This window comes from Monodelphis domestica, chromosome 6 (genome assembly GCF_027887165.1).
Source record: "Monodelphis domestica isolate mMonDom1 chromosome 6, mMonDom1.pri, whole genome shotgun sequence".
NCBI classification, from domain to species: Eukaryota; Metazoa; Chordata; class Mammalia; order Didelphimorphia; family Didelphidae; genus Monodelphis; species Monodelphis domestica.
Window position 1 is genome coordinate 259596870 of NC_077232.1, and position 16942 is coordinate 259613811.

Below are 16942 nucleotides of genomic sequence, written 5' to 3' on the forward strand. Positions count from 1 at the left end.
AGTGTGAGACCAGATTTGAACCTAGGACCTCCCATCTCTAGGCCTGGCTCTCAATTCACTGAGCCACCCAGCTGCCCCCTCAAAGTTATGTCTTGATATTTCTTTTCACAAATCCTTAGGATTTTGACATGTTCATTTAAGATCTCTTGTTGTTATAGGGGAGAGTCTTTAAAGGTCACCCCCACCCCCTCATTTTTGGTCTTCTTTTCTCGGTAGTTTTCAGTTCTATGACTAAAAGAATGTGTTCTGTATGTGTTTCTGGTTTGTGAAAGCTAATCTGTACCCATCTTTATACTTAAAGAATGCTCTTTATGCTTGGGTAGATTACTACAAATTTTTTTAAGAGTAAATATATTTTATTGCCATCTCCCCCTCCCCCCTTTGTTTAGTGTTAACTGTTTCAAATACTTTGAAACTTTGGTGTGGCCTTTCCCATTTTTATTATTCAGTGCCATTTTATACACACATGTGTACACACAGCTGATACACTGTCATCGATGGGGGAAATTGTTTTTAGAAACCTTCACAGATATTTCCCATTTTTTAAATCATCTATTTTTCTTGTTTTCATCCTTAAAATATGAAGATAATCTCTTGTCAGGCTTTCTGTAAAAATCTTCTATCATCTTATACTAAGATTTTATAAAGAAATTCAAACTAGGCCTAGGCTGCCATATTTCAACTTGTCAAGGAACTGTGGTTTTTGCTAGCTTGAGACTACTTCGGTTTCTTATAGTAAAAGATTAATATTGCTTAAACTTACTTAGAACATAATTGTCTGTTTTTTTTTTAACACACTTCCCATTTTTCAGTAGCTATAGTTTTTCAAAATAGGTCAAGTTGGAGTTGCCTCAGTTGTATACCTTATCTTATTTTCAGTTTTTCCATATGACCATGACTTATGTAATATTGAAAAGTAATATTTAGAAATTGGCTTGGAAATATATATTAGTTAAAAAAAGATTGTGGTCACCATTATAAAATAATTAACCCATAAGTAACAAGGATGATATTAGGTTTTAATAATTTAGTTTTAATATAAATAGAGTCTAAGGAAGAAATTAGGGGGGAAGGAAATTAAAAAAAATATTTCCCAGCCTACCACCGTAATCTTACCAGTTCATGAGAGTGTCTTCTGCCTGTACCACCAGCTCTGAATCACAGAAAGACCCTCAGTCAAGGACCTCCAAGACCCTCAGCCAAAGACCTCCAGAGAAGAACTCTTGTCTCCTCTATGGTTTCATTTTTTATCCTCCTCTTCCTCCACATCCCTTCCTTTTTCTGTGAGCTGGTCTATCACATCTCAGGAACCAAAGTCTCTCTGATCCAATCCATAACCCTTAGTTCCAGGTCATGCTCCTAGAGCTCTTAACTTGTGACCTCTCTTTGGAGCATCCCAGCTACGCTAATGGCCTGGCTTGGATGAGCAGAAAATTCACAACCCTGGGAGGAAGGGGTTTACTTTACAAAATTACCTCTCCTTAAACACATTTGAGATAATTCTGAAATAACTCCCAGATTTGTAACCTATTTCCTTTCTTTTAATACATTGAGGTTTGTTTTGCTTTGTTTTTTGTCTAATACTGTTTGGTTCTGCATATCCCTAATAACTATAATGATAAAAATAGTATGATGTACAAGTCATTGACTTTCCGTTTCATACTTCTGAGCCATGTTTTCCAACATTTTTTCACCACTTCTTATGTCTATCTTCACTCAAATTTGCCGAGTATTCAGGCCAATCTTTTTCTTTCAATTGCATTCAACTTTTTGTGACCCCATTTAGGATTTTCTTGGCAAAGACATTAGGATGCTTTGCCATTTCCTTTTCCACTTCATTTTACAAATGAGTAAACTGAGGCAAACAGGATTAAGTGACTTGCACAGGGTCAACACAGTTAAGTGGATGAGACCAGACTTGGTCTCAGGATGACAAGTCCATCTGACTTTAGGCCCAGCACTAATAGACTATCTAGCCAACCCTAGTATGAAGTATATGAGGATTTAATTTTGACGGTCTTAATGAAATTCATGTGATAATATAACCTCCTGTTACTTACTGAACCATGTATAAGATCATGTGCACTAAAAATATTAAGTAGCTTTGAGAATGTTCATTGTAGTTACTGTTTTTCTTTACTTAGTTGAAGATGGTATATATAGTTTTTTGGTACTATTTTCTTCAATTTCATGTCTTTTCTGTAGAATTTTTTTTCTTTCTAAATATAAGAGCATCTAACTGTGGGCATGATATAACTTATTTCCTGAGAAATTGTGGAAGAGACATGAAGAAAGAGAGGATTTGCAGGACAAGTCAGGCATGCAGAACAAGCTGGGGACCTGATCTGCAAAATCAAGGTGAAGATTCCAAATGGAATATTCCCAGGAGGAGACGGTTGGGATCCTGGTGAGAGGAGAGGAATTGGGTCCTTTGACTCTCTGGAGGTGACTGACCAAGAGAGAAATCTCTGGGTTCCTGATCAAGAGAGACTGGCTTTTCCTGACTTAGGCAGAGAGAAAGACCTTTGTGGTTTTTTGACAGAGTCTGGACTTGAATTACTCAAGCAGAGATTATCTGACTAAAGAAGGAAGAAGATTTAACAGTTGTCCTCCATCTCTCTGATTGTCTCTGAGTCACAGTGGTGACTAGATTGACATTTCCTAAAACCTTCATAATCCTTTCTTGTAGACTAGGCACACCCCTATCCCCTTCACCTCAGTCCTCATCCTGTTTGTTCCCAAGTATCCTAAAGTGATAATATTTCTGTAATAAGTCTTTAAAAGAAATGCTGTTGGTGAAATAAGGAGTCAAAAGAAAGTATCCTATTTGTGTGACCCTGGGTTAGTCACTTAACCCCATTTACCTAGCTTTCACTTTTATGTCTTAGAATCTATACTTAGTATCAATTCTAAGACAGAAAGTATGAATGGGAGGGTGGGAATCTAATACATGCAGAGATTTTATATCAAAATTTTATATAGTTAAAGAGACCCATTTGTTATAGGGTCTTGATAATAAGGAAAATTTTATAAACATTCTCCCTAACCCAATATATAATATTGTAACTTATCTAACAGAGGTAAGACACTGAAGTACAGTCCTTTGATTCTTTAAAGCAAGCTGATATGAACAGTTTGTAGTCTTGTGTACATTATAGTCTTGAAAAACTGATGACTTACATGGTATCCATAACATTAATGTTGTTGTGTTAGGAATTCCATGTTTCATGGAAGAACTGGGATTTGGAATAGACACTGAATGATTTCTTTCCTGTAATAACCTTTATTGATCACTCTTTTCTGAATGCATATACCATTTTTTCCCCCTACAGCAGAATAGTCTAGTGAGAATAATTGATTTGGAGACCAAGCCTAGACCTAAATATCTCAGGCCTGTTAGAGATATGTGAATTTTGGCGCACTAATTCTGTACTCTTTGGACCTCAGAACTAGATATCTGTGGTTCCTTACTTTCTGAATACAGATTGGCATATAAAATTCCTTATTTATTGTATCCATATGAGTCTTGGAAATGGATCTCTATCTAGTTGGGTAGGATAGTATAAGCTTAGCATTTAAGAATTTGTGTTACGAAATGTTCTAGTAAAATTTTATTTATTGACTTAATTCTAAATGCTGTGATTTCATGTAGTACTTTCAAAATCATACAGCCCTATATCCCCTATGACTTGAAAATACTGTGCCTATGTATGGTGGGATCTCAGTAAATAAATGTTGATTAATATTAACTCAGTAACAGACAACAGGGGTCTTCATCTAATTATTGGCAATGTATTAAATCTTTTTTTTAAAGTGGTAAGCATATTTACTCAGAGGCATTTGTTACATTAATTACAGATTGGCAGCTTTCAGAGTCATTTGTTTACCTATTTAAAACATTTTTATTATTTTAAATTTAACTGAACAAACAAAATATAGAAGCTTCAGGTTTTGTTTGTGTTTTAAATAATCTTAATAATAGCATTTTTTCCCCTTTTAAAAAATAATTGTAGTCAAGATGAACTAATTCTCTAATACTTGTTTTTTACCTTGTATAAATTTTTCTGTCCTTTAATTCTCTGTAGCATTCCATTCAGTAGATATTGCTCCATTCCTCACTTATTGAATAGAGCTCATGGTTTTTTCATTATTACAAATTGGCAATATTTTTATGTCAGGCTATATAGGTCAAAAGATATTAATGATTTTGTTACTACTCCTTTAGTATATTGCCAGGTTATTGTCCAAAAGTGGATATGCAGCTTCTAGCTTCAAACATGAGTGAATTGTTTTTTATACTTTATAATATATATAGCAGAAGGTAGGAAACTACCCTGACCGTTGAGGATCTTAGCTTTTGTTGAAACTACCAGTTGAGCATAGAATCCAGTGAACTTTTTTTTGGTCTCATTGAATTTTACGGGTATGAGTGCAATTGTCTTCATTACATTCTGGTGAAATATAAGTTGCTGGGGAATTTGATAATGTGTTTTCCAAAAGATTTTGTTAATGTCAGGAAAACACGTTTATTGCCTTATATAGGTACATTTTAGGGCCAGCTATCAAATTTTGAGATACATGTTCCCAAATATGAACTGTCACTTTATTTTCAAAAATCAGGGAAAAGCGGAGAACCATAGGTACAAGACAAATTAATGTTCATGGCAAAATTTGAACTAATACATAAAAATTAAGTGAAATGTAGAAGTGAATTTTAAAGGGGTAACATTTAAGAGTAATAAACCTTAGGGGAGTTTAAAAAAAATTGATCATTGTATTTTGAGATAATTGGTTTTCTTTTTTAATAATTTTATATTTTTTAAAAAACATTCTGAAAAGGGGGTCCATGGACTTCGCCAGACTGAAAAGGTCTAAAATCCAAGCAAAGTTTAAGAAACCCTCATTTAAAATTAATTGGAAAATTTTAGGGATAATGCTAGCTAATAAATGCAAAAATGGGACATTAGATATTTTATTTGCCATGTATATGTCTGTTAAAGAAAGAAAGCAATGATTGCCTTCCTGATTTTTTTTTCTCTTGAGGTCAAGCTGGTTGAATTATTTTAAAATCAGATTACTGATATCATAGTAGTATATTTGTGAATAAGTGTCAGAAGAGAAGGTATTTTAAAATGTAGTTTAATTTTTTGCCAATGCAGTATTTTCTTTTGGCTTGCTGCCAAATTACCATTGGATAAAAAGACAAAGAAATTTGTTTAGTTTTTGTTGTTCATTTGTTTCAGTTGTGTCCCAACTCTTTGTGTGACCCACTTTTAACATTTTATTGGCAAAGAAATTTCAGCTCATTTGAGGCAAACAAGGTTAAGTGATTTGTCCAAGGTCACACAGCTAGTGTCTGAAATAGAATTTGAACTCATGACACTGATTCTAAGCCTAGTGTTCTGTCCACTGCACCATCTAGCTGTCTCTTTTAGTACATAATAGGTGCTTTATTTTTGTTATATTAAAAAAGGTATTTGTACTAGTTTTGGAGAATATAAAAGTCAAAATTCTGGAGTTCAGGAAATTGCAATCCCTTGTAATGCCAAGTGAGAGTGTTCAAATGCAGGGAGCAGTAGAATATGCTGTGAGAAATTTAAAGGGGGCGAAAATTTAAAACTTTCTGTATATATTTCACACTTCTGACCATTCCCTACTGTCATTTCTTCCCTCCATAACTTATTTCTCCCCCTGTGTATTTATTTTCATTTTCATGGTTGGTCTTTAATAGTTCTTTGACTTTGACTTGTTTGACCTATCAAATAAGCTTTTCCCTATGATTGTGTCTTTATTTTTATTCTTCAGATCTGAGGATCATAATTGATGCAAGAAATATAGATAAGAGAATCACAGGAGTAAATTGATTTGAATCTAGTAAATAGTGGACATAGGATTTGAACTCATTCATACTACAAATCTAGTGACTGTCCCTTAGTGATGCCATTAAGACTCATTCAGGAAGTTTTTCAACTACTTCCCTCTGCTGTGTTGATTCCCCAAGTATATTTTAAGTCCTGTCCATTGATCTTTAGATATACCTCTAGATATACCTTTAGATATACCTCTCCAACTGCTTAGCATCTAGGTATACCTCCCATCAGCATCCTCAACTCTGCAAGTATAACCAAGCCTTTAAACATCCTCTTTCCCTCTATAACCTTCCTGATTTCAACTTCTGTCAGAGGTCCTATTGTTCACTTAGTGTATCTGTGTTTAAAACTTTGGACTTCTCTTGGACCATGTCCTCTCAAATTAATTCATTCAAAAATACTGGTTTTTTGTTTTACCATTTGGGTATCTTATCCTAATTTCCCGTCACCCCCAACCTTATTCTATTTGACTAATCTTCTTTGTAGAATTAGTTGTTGCACAAAAACCTTCATTGGTTCTTGGTACCTAAATAAAATTAAAATTATTTGAGGATTTCCGATAATTTGGTACCTGCCTTATCATTTCACTGTCCTTTAAGTACTTTGTGCTTCTGATTAAATTGTATTCCTCTGTATCAGATGTTGAATACATTCTCTATATATACTTGGCTCCTTTTCATTAAATGCTCTCATTTTCCATCTGATGGCTTTCTATCCTTTTTAGTCTAGTTGTAATGCCAATATTCTCTGCCCAAGATTTTGCACCTTTCTAATAGTTATCTCATTCTTAAATATTAGTTACTTGTAAATATTTTAACTCTTCATTTTGTCTTAAAATTTTTTTATAATGGGAAAAATGAAATATATATAATTGGATTTTCTAATTAAGTTAATATAAACTTATCAGTAAAGACTACAAATCATAATCACAAATACATTTAGAATAATTTCATAATTTTAGTGATTTGAAATAGAAAATTTAGATATTTCTGGCCTGATGCTCTAGAAACTTCACTGCCACACTGCTGGAATTTCAGCCTGTCCTCAGGTTGGAGTTATCTGTTTGGCATATATAGTAGTAAAAATTTGACTAATTCACCTCTTAGTTTCCTTCTAATCTTATAATTCTTAAACTTCTAGAAGACAGAAGCTCATCTTTGTCTTATGTTGATTTCCTTGGTATGGGAATTGTATGTTATAAGATTTCTTTATGTGAAGGGATGGAGTTTTGAATCAAGCTAGTTTTAACATTCAGTTGCTGAGGCTATAACAATATTCCCTAATCTTTGCTAAAAGTTCCAGAGAAGCTTCCCAACTATGGTTTTTTAAAAATGTTCCCTCATTGGGAGTTTTTGTATTGAAAGCACAGAACTGGTCCCAAAAATTAGTTTCCTTGGAAGTTTTAAGTAATGGATTCTATTGTATTCCTCCTTCAAGAGTGACCACAAGGAATTGTTTTATATGTAGTTTTAAATCATGAATGCATTTTTAAAAATTATGGAAAAACAATAAAACTCAGGAACTTAGAAAGTAATTATTTCTCTAATGACTTAGAGGAAACTGGGATAACATGGTTGTAAAAATGGTGATATGGCCAAAAAAGCCTCCAAAACCAACCACTTTAAACTAACAACAAAAAAGTGATAGGCCAAATTGGGTTTTCTGCTCTGGTAAAAAATTATCTATTGGAAGAGAATAACCCATTTTGGAAATTGAATTTAGAATAAGAGCACAAAAAATTGAGAGTTTCAGTTATATTAAAATAGCTTTTAACTATTTGTTAAGTTCCATACAGTGGGTTAGGAGGTGTCAATTTGCATAATTCATTAAAGGACTTAGAAATGAAAATTTCTTTTGTGGATTTTTAGATGGTTTTTTAAACTATGGAAAGTTGGGCAGTCTGCCCAATACAAGATTTTTATTTTCATGTTCTATGATTGATCTTTTGATTATTATTCTGTTTTCATACTTATAGAATGAGCTTTTTACTAAAATTCTGGCTTTAATTTATTTTACTTTTGCATTTAGAGGTCACTTGAATTTGTCATAGGGGCCAGCTAGGAGGCTCGGTAGATAAGAGAGCCAGGCCTAGAGATAGGAGGTTCTGGGTTTAAATTTGCCACCAGCATTTTCTAGCTGTGTGAACCCTGGGCAGGTAACTTAACCCCTATTGCCTAGCCCATACCACTTTTCTGCCTTGGAATCAATACATATTATTGATTTTAACACAGAAGGTGAGGGCTTTAAAAAAAAGAGAATGAAAATGTGTCCTTAAGAGTTGTTACAAGCAGTACTTTTTATATTGGCAACTGTATTGGGGAGTACTAGTTAATAAAAAGTTATTGTTCAGTGCACATGAGTATTTCATTCTCAAGAGCTTTTTTATCTCCTTACCTGGAAAATTTGACCTTTGGACAAACTGGTACTTCATAAGAGCGTGCTTTCAATAAAGAGCTACTTGTAGGGTTTTATAACAAATAAAATACCCTTTCAAAAGCAATACATTAATAACCAAGTATGGGAACTTTAGTGGAAATCTGAATGTATAAAAATTCTCCTTTGGAAGCACTGATGATAAGACCTAACTTGAAGTGCCAAGATTCAAGGTATTTATATAAGGTCTACCATGGCATTATTCCCAATTAATCAGATTAACCCATGTAGCCACCCACCATCATATACAAAATATAACCATTGAGAAAGTGAAGATTGATTGCCCTGATTTTCTTCTGCTTTTCTTTGTGAACTGTAATCTGTACTATTTCTGCATGTCATCTGTGGAATGGGATATCTGTAAAGTAATTGTAACAGAGATGCTATTTTTATTTGCAAGTCATCATATTAATAACCTATGCCTTTCTTTCTGTATAGGAACTTAGCGATTTGGCCCGTGACCCTCCAGCACAGTGTTCTGCAGGTCCAGTTGGGGATGATAGTAAGTGCCTTCCAAATTTACTTTGCCATTTAATTTGAAAATAGCACATACTTTTTTTTAGATGATAACAAGAGTTTTTCTTTTTCTAGTGTTTCATTGGCAAGCCACAATTATGGGACCTGTGAGTATTGTGAACCTTTTTAAATGATGATTTTAATTGAAAATTCAATATTGATCTGATTAGAATTTTAAGTTTTACTTGACCTCTCTGCTTAATGAGGTGGTAGTCATAGAAGTTTGTTTTTAACCAGTAACAGTATTGTCCCTAAAGGAAATCTCGAGTAATTTAAAAACTTAAGTCACAAGTCCTAAATTCCATATTTGTGACTGTGTCCTGTTGTTAAGGTGTGGCACTTGTATGTACTGGCAGAGCTTCCTTGACCCCAATCCAGATGACCTTTATAGCTGTATAAATCATTCTCATAGGCCTCCCAGGTATTTTTATGAGATTATTCCAGTAGTTTTGACCAAACAATGAGTCAAGCATTGTTCAAAAGTATTACTCTAATTAAGATTACTGATCATTAAATTGCATTATGGTGAATCAGCTATTTTGACATTAACTATATATAATTGTATTACTAGCTTTACAGAAATGTAAAGTATTTTTTACATAAACAATATGAGGAATATAACAAACTGCTTTTTAATAAAGACCAGATAAAGATTAGTTAGCATATAATATAGGTTCTGAATTGCCACATAATACAGATATTTTTAAAAGAACTTTTATAATACAGTGTACTAAAATGTATGCTGAACATAGTTATATTTGAACCAGAGTATTTCAGTGTTTTGTAGTGTCTTATTTGAACAATGTATTAAAGAATAACTTAGTTTCTTAAGTAATTTTGAAATGATATGGTAGTTGTCACTTCAGATGATGTTATACTTTACTGTGTAAATGGTATCCATTTTAAATAACAGATCCTAGTCAGAAGTAGCTGGGACAGTTTGGTAAGGAAAATCAGTTGTGGTCCTTCCTAAGTGAAACAAATATTCAGCAACTTAAGAAAGTTAGGATTTATATTTGAGGTAGTTGTGCTACATGTCATCTTAGCCCAGAGTTATTTCTCCTCTCTTTGTACAAATCCTTCCTGCCTTTTTAAGCCAGATGGGATTGTGTGGTATTGACATTCTGGGAGTGACAAGTTATTTAGCTTTTTAGGTTGATAATTATTCTAAATTAATTTTGAGAACTATAAATGTATACCTAAATTTGTAATCATAAACTTTTTTTAGTTTAAATAGGAGAGTGGGACTTTGGGGTTTTGTATAAAATTTAAAAATATAATTTCAGAAGGTGTTTTGGGAATACCAGCTGTTAAATTAGTTATTAAAAATACATAAACTGGATGGCAGCTAGGTGGCTGAATGTATTGAGAGCCAGACTTGGAGACATCAGGTTCTTGGTTCAAATATGACCTTAGACATTTCTTAGCTGTGTTACCAGGGCAAGTTTCTTGACCCCCATTGCCAAGTTCTTACCACTCTTCTGCCTTGGAACCAATACACAGTAATGATTCTAAGACAGAAGGTAAAGGTATAAATAAATAAATATGCATTCTCTATATTAGTGCTTCCCCATCCAGTTTTTTTATAAGAGGAGTTTTGTGAAATGCTAAAATTAATTTTAAATATACTGAATTTGCTGTTATCTAGCAGAGAGAGGAGATGGTCTAACAATTTTTATGTTCTATATCAGTTTTCAAAGAATTAGAATCCCGTTAGTTAGACACACTAAAACTATACTAACGGTCATTTTATCTGATTTATTTATAAGATTGTTTAGGTTTTTAGATTGTCTTACTATCTTTATGAGAAGAAAATATTTATACAGGTGAAGCACAGAAATAGATGTTGAATAGTAATTTTTAGTGTCCAGATAAGAGCCAACTTTTTCTGCACCTGCAAGCATATCTTCCCCTATGACTGGTTTTCAAAATTGTTGATTTTTTTTTTAACTTTTACCTTCTGTCTTAGAGTCAATACTGTGTATTGGTTCCAAGGCAGAAGAGTAGCAAGAGCTAAGCAATGGGGGTTAAGTGACTTGCCCAGGGTCACATAGCTAGGAAGTGTCTGAGGCCAGATATGAACCCAGGATCCTCCCATCTCTAGGCCTGGCTCTCAATCCACTGAGCCACCCAGCCACTTCCCCCCTCCTTTTTTTTTTTTTAATAAAAAGCATATCAAGACTTGCCAAAAGGTAGAAAGTTGTCAAAAGCAATTTTTTTCTGCCTTGACTGGCATTAAAAAGCCTTGTTTTCTCAATAATGATTAAGTAGGGAACATGCTAATTGAAATTGCCTCCCAAGTTTTTTTTAGAAAATGAGAAACCACTATCTTAACTCCCTCTAGAAATAAGTAAGAACCATTACTCTAAAATAGATCTATTTTTCTGTATCCAAAAGTTTAAAGGCTAACTTGAAATCAGTCAACTTCCTAATAGACATAATATTGAATGTATAATTTTTTTAAAATGATGCTCTTTGGGTGTGTATGTAAATATAAATACAGTTTGCATTCCTTTATTGCAAAGAATATACATTGCTTGGAAGCATTATAGGGCAGTTGGGAGATTGACTCAAGGTGAATTTGTTTGTTTTTGTTTGTTTGTTTTAATTTTTTTTTTTATAAAAATCCTTACTTTCCGTCTTGGAGTCAATACTGGGTATTGGCTGCAAGGCAGAAGAGTGGTAAAGGCTAGGCAGTGGGGGTTAAGTGACTTGCCCAGGGTCACATAGCTGGGAAGTGTCTGAGGCCAGATTTTAACCTAGGTCCTCCTGTCTCTGGGCCTGGCTCTCAATCCACTGAGCCACTCAGCTGCCCCCCTGAAGGTGAATTGTTTGATATAATCAAGAGTGGACTGAATTATCAGTCTACTTTTGTCCTGAAGTATCTATTATTAAATATAGTGATATTAATACTAGGGATTCATTTAGCTTTTGTAGAATAGTGGATAATTTTTTAAAATAGTATTAAGTGTGCAGTCATCCTTTATTTGGGTAGCTGTTTTCAGTTAGTCATTCTTGTGTAGTCTTTACATTTTAGTAAGCATTAATAAGCATCTAACCTGCTTATTATCAGCCAAATGTTAGGTACTAATCCTGCATTGTGGTTGTTGTTTAAGGCTCTAGTTTGTCGAGTCTGCCTTATTCTCAGGGAAGGGGAGAGCTAGGGAATAAAAAATATATAGACAAATTTTAAATCATTTTTGAGCGTTAACAAATAATATATGGGGAAATTTTTTTTTAAATCTCATGAAGGAAGGAAGTATTTGAAAAGAATCTTGAAGGCAGGTAGGCATTTTAAGAGAGAAATGAGGAAAGAAGGCATTCTAAATGTGAAGGATACCCTGAACAAAGGCCTAAAAGTAGGAAATTGAGTTTCATATGGTGGGGATCAGCTAATAGTCCAGTTTGACTAAAATGTTTAGACTGGGGAGGCATAGAGAGGAGTCAAATTATAACAAGTGTGGGGAAAAATAGGTTGGAACCATATTATGAAGGGCCTTATATACCAAATAGGTGGTAATGGGGTTGTTTTATCCTAAAAAGCAATAGGAAACCCTGAAGCTTCTTGAATCACAGTAATACATTGAAACTTAGCTTTAGGAATATCAGTTTAGCTGTTGTTTAGATGATGAAGTTATTCAGAGACTGGATGCAGAGAGACCAATTGCGGTGTGGTATAGACCAGGAATATTGAGGACCTTGCTTTGGGCAGTAATGGTATGTTAGAAATAGGGACACTGATGCAAAGTAGTTTGTGGTGATAGACTTGGCCAAGCTTTGGCAACTGATGGAATATGAAGAGTAAATGAGACGAAGAGTTGAGGGTTGATACTTAGGTTGGAAGGAAAAAAAGGGCAGATCAGGAGGGTAAGTTTTATGGGGAAGAAATTGAGTTCCTGTTTGCCCTTCTTGAGTTTGAAATATCTATGGAACATGTAGATGAAAAACTTTGTGCCAATTAGTGAACTCTATTAAACAATTTGAAAATTAGTATCTATTGAAAATATATAATGTGCTTATTCTTTCTGATAAACTTTTGGATATTATGTGTTCTTAGGCCCTGGTAATAGGATGTTGAAAAGGTTGAAAATTTAAAAGTGGAAGAGTAGGAAGGTATAGGTAGCATTGTATAAATTAGATAGCTTTGATGTAAATAAAAACCAAGGGGAGAAAAGTATGTTGAATTAATATTAGTGGAGGCATAAGGAAAATCAATACTGTCTTATAGTCCAGACTGTTTTGACTGGAAAGAAGAAACAGGTGAGGAAGGGAGTTCAAGAGACATTCTAAGCTTGGCTCATTGACAAAATGAAGCAGTGATTGTTGGCCTCTGTTATTCAGACCAACAGCCAAAGCTCTTTGTTCCAAATCAAAGCTAAAGTTTGATTTACTTAAACAAATTCATTCTTTGAAAGTGAAAATTTTTCTTCTACATATGATTTTTAACATGAAAGAACATTTGACTGCTGGAGTAGAAATGAAGGAAACTTTTCTTTAGGGAATGCTATTTTTCAGAGTTTGTGGTACAGAGAGACAAAAACCTTAATGTATAGTCTAGAATTTTGAGATATAGATTCCAGTTTTCTAATTAAACCTTTCAATAGTCTTGAAACTTTTGACCAATATGTTTGGCTTCTGTTTCTAGCAAAACTAATATTGAAGAAAGAGTTAATGAGCATCTAGGAAATGAAACATTCAAAGAGCCTGCATTTTTTTTTGCCTTTTTTTTTAACCCTTACTTTCTGTCTTGGAGTCAATACTGTGTATTGGTTCCAAGGCAGAAGAATGGTAAGGGCTAGGCAATGGGGTTCAAGTGACTTGCCCAGGGTCACACAGCTAGGAAGTGTCTGAGGCCAGATTTGAACCTATCTCTAGACCTGTCTCTAAATCCACTGGGCCACTCAGCTCCTCCCCCCACCCTCATTTTTTATTAATGGAATTCTAAACTGGTAGGTTGGAGGATACTGTAGACAAAATTAGCTAATTGACAAAGTGTTTTGTCAGTTTTGTGATATTCTTATGGAGAGGACAGAAATTTTGGTTAGGTGAAAATGTAATGGAACATAGATGGAAATTTTGGAAAAGATCTATACATTTTCTTGAATTATAAGAGTAATGTAATAGCCAAGATAGCTAATGTGCCATTTTTGGTTTCATCAAGGTACCATCTACCAAAAATATGGAAGTAATAGTCATGCTAGCACTCTCCTGGTTCTGTTACTTCACTTTGTGTCAGTTCTTATAACTCCCCAGGTTTTTCTTAAACTTAAGATAGATATTATTGTGGGTAATATTGATGTTGGCTTACTCTTAATGAATATGGAGATTCAGGAAAATGTCATGGATAACTTAAGATTGGATAGCTTGGTAATAAAGGGTGGTGGCTATCTAATAAATATTTTAAGGTAGTGATGTGTTTTGAACTTGTTGAATTTGAGTTGGGTGGATCTGTCACAGCAAGACTTTTTGTAATATACTGGATTGGAGTTTGAAATTTGGTCTGGATCTCATCAATAGATTTGAAATTCATATACAAAGAGATGAACATTGTACTTCTGGAACTGACATTAACAAGGGGGAATGTATATAGAGTGAGAAGAGGGATCAGAATGGAGCTTTAGAAGAAAAGATGCCCAGTGGGATGGGAGAAAGAGTTTTTGAAGGACAGTCGACCATGGGAAGAAGGATTAGATGTAATCTAGTAAATACCAAAGGTATTACCTAGGATCAATGAAAGGAATTTTAAAGTACAGACTAAACTTGCTGACAATGAGAAAAGAAATCCTGGTGGAGTGCTAGAACTAGAAGAGACTGAATTCGCAATCTCTCCTACTAAAAAGTTATGACACCATTGGCAAGTTAACATTTCAGAGCCCCAATTTCCTCATCTGCAAAGTGGGAATAACCATTATAACATTTAATTCTCAGGGCTATTGAAAGAAGACACTGAGTGAAAGTTGTTACTATTAACATCTAAGGAGAAATGGACTATATGGCTCCTAAGGTCCCTTCTACTCTGAAATTCTATATAAATGGAGTACAGTGTTATTTAAACTTGAACATATCCTCATGTCTGTTTTTTCATCCATGAAATAAGTTAGTTAGTCAACTAGTGTTGATCAAGATGGTTTCTAAGATTCTTTCTCAAGCCAGGGGTTCTTAAATTTTCTTTTTTCTTTTTTTGATCTTTTTGGGCACTTTGAAGCCAATGAATTCCTCAGAATTGTGTTTTTAAATGCATAAAATATATATGATTAATCTGTAATATAGATGTATATATGTGTGCAGGTATTATTTAAATTCACATTCTCCAGGTTAAGCACTCTGCTCTAAAGCTGTACTCCTAATAAGTGGGGATAGGGCACTATTCCATAACTACTCAGAAAACTTAAAAGTCTTCCAAGACTATTGGTCTGTCTACTTTGTTCCCAAATGAATTCTTTATTCTCTTGAGTTTTCACCTTCATAATTTCCTATTAGTTTCTTAATTTATTACCAATCTAATCCAGTTTTGCTTCATGGCTCTATACTAAGGTTTTTCTAGCTCTTTGATAATTTCAGTATTAAAATTAACTTTGAAATTTACAGCAAATTTTAACTTAGTAACTTCTTTTCAGAATGAACACAAAAGGAATTAATAATCCAAGATCTTATTATTGCTGTATCTATTGTTCAGAAGCATTGAGTCATAGCCATAGCTGATTTTAAGTAAGGAACCAAAACCAAATTACCAGGTTCTTAATGTACTTTACTACTGTTAAGTGAACAGATGTTTAATGTCTTAAAATACTACCAAAAACTTAACAGTTTAGGTTTGTTTAAAATTATACACAGTTTTTATGATACCTGCTATTTATGACTTAACTAGATGTCAATTGTCATTAATAAAAAAAATAATTTTAATCAGTTCAGAACACTTTTTTTTAAAGCTGAGTTAATGGCATCCTACTATTTATAGAATTTAAATGCTTCACAGAAATCTTGATTTTTCAACTGGAAATGTTCTTGTAAAAATCCAAATTGAATTTAAAAGAAGCTTAGAATTTTGGAGACATTTTCAAGTTCATCTAATTTAATCCATCCACTCTTAAACAAGGAAATCTAGACCTTCTTCTAACATAGGAACAACTTCTTTAAGTAGTCTCATTCCATCATTGAATAGTTCAGATTGAGAGAGATGATAACATTTATTATTAGGTGCTGCTACTAAGGAATAAATCTATAAACACACCTTAAGGAGCTCATTCTTTATTTTTTTTTAATTTTTTTTCTATTTTTAACATTCTTTTAAAAATTTTGAGTACCAGATTCTTTCCAATATGATATAAACTGTATGTGAGAGTTCACATAAAACATTTCCATGTTAGCTTTTTTTTTTTTAAGAAAGTGAGGAAATTATACTTGAAATTTTGTATTCGATTCATAATTTCTGGATAACATTTATCCCTCATGAGTCCTTTGGAATTGACTTGGATTTTTGTGTTGATAAGATAGGCAAGTTTTACATATTATCTTACAATAATATTACTGTTAGGGACTCACATTCTAATGAGAGGAAGACACATTAAAAAGAGGATTGGGGTAAGGGTTAGAGAAGTTGTGCACAAGGGAATCTTAGCAGATAGTTTTTGAAGTGAGTGTGGCATTAGGCATTTTCTTCAAATTTTTGTCTTTATGAAATTTATAAATTCCATTTTTTGATTCTTGTGTTCTGCCTTCTGAGATAGAATAGAACAAGTATTCGTCTTTCCATATAATTTCTGCTCAGGTATATGGGTAGCAATCATATTTTCTCTTAAGTCTTTTCCAGGCTAAACATTCCCAACTTATTCAAATAATTCTTATATGGAATGACCTAGTTACCTCATTCTGGATATACTTACCCTAGAGTGTTCTGACCAGGGCAAAATAATTTATAATCTTCTTTAGAATGAAGAGTATCTTGTCAATTGCTGTTATTTCATTGAGTTTATAGTCTACCAAAACCCACCGATCTTTTAGAATATTTTTCAGCATTGAGGCTACCAAAATATAAGGCAGTTCTTGCCTTATATTTCAAATAAATAGCATGTGTAGTTAAAATACAGTGTTGTGGGGCAGCATTAACAATTGGGAATATCAAG

General features: G+C 33.5%; 1 protein-coding gene across 8 annotated transcripts in view; it reads left to right on the top strand.

Annotated features, from left to right (window-relative positions):
• Positions 1 to 16942, top strand: part of UBE2D3 (ubiquitin conjugating enzyme E2 D3) — a 50653-nt gene that overhangs the window by 20435 nt on the left and 13276 nt on the right. For 6 of the 8 annotated variants that reach the window (XM_007495866.2, XM_007495869.2, XM_056803139.1 and 3 more), the window contains 2 exons: positions 8742 to 8805; positions 8895 to 8926. In XM_007495866.2, coding sequence (XP_007495928.1) covers positions 8742 to 8805; positions 8895 to 8926 — 96 coding nt within the window. The remainder of the gene's footprint in view (positions 1 to 8741; positions 8806 to 8894; positions 8927 to 16942) is intronic. The other 2 variants (XM_007495871.2, XM_056803142.1) reach the window with 1 other exon arrangement.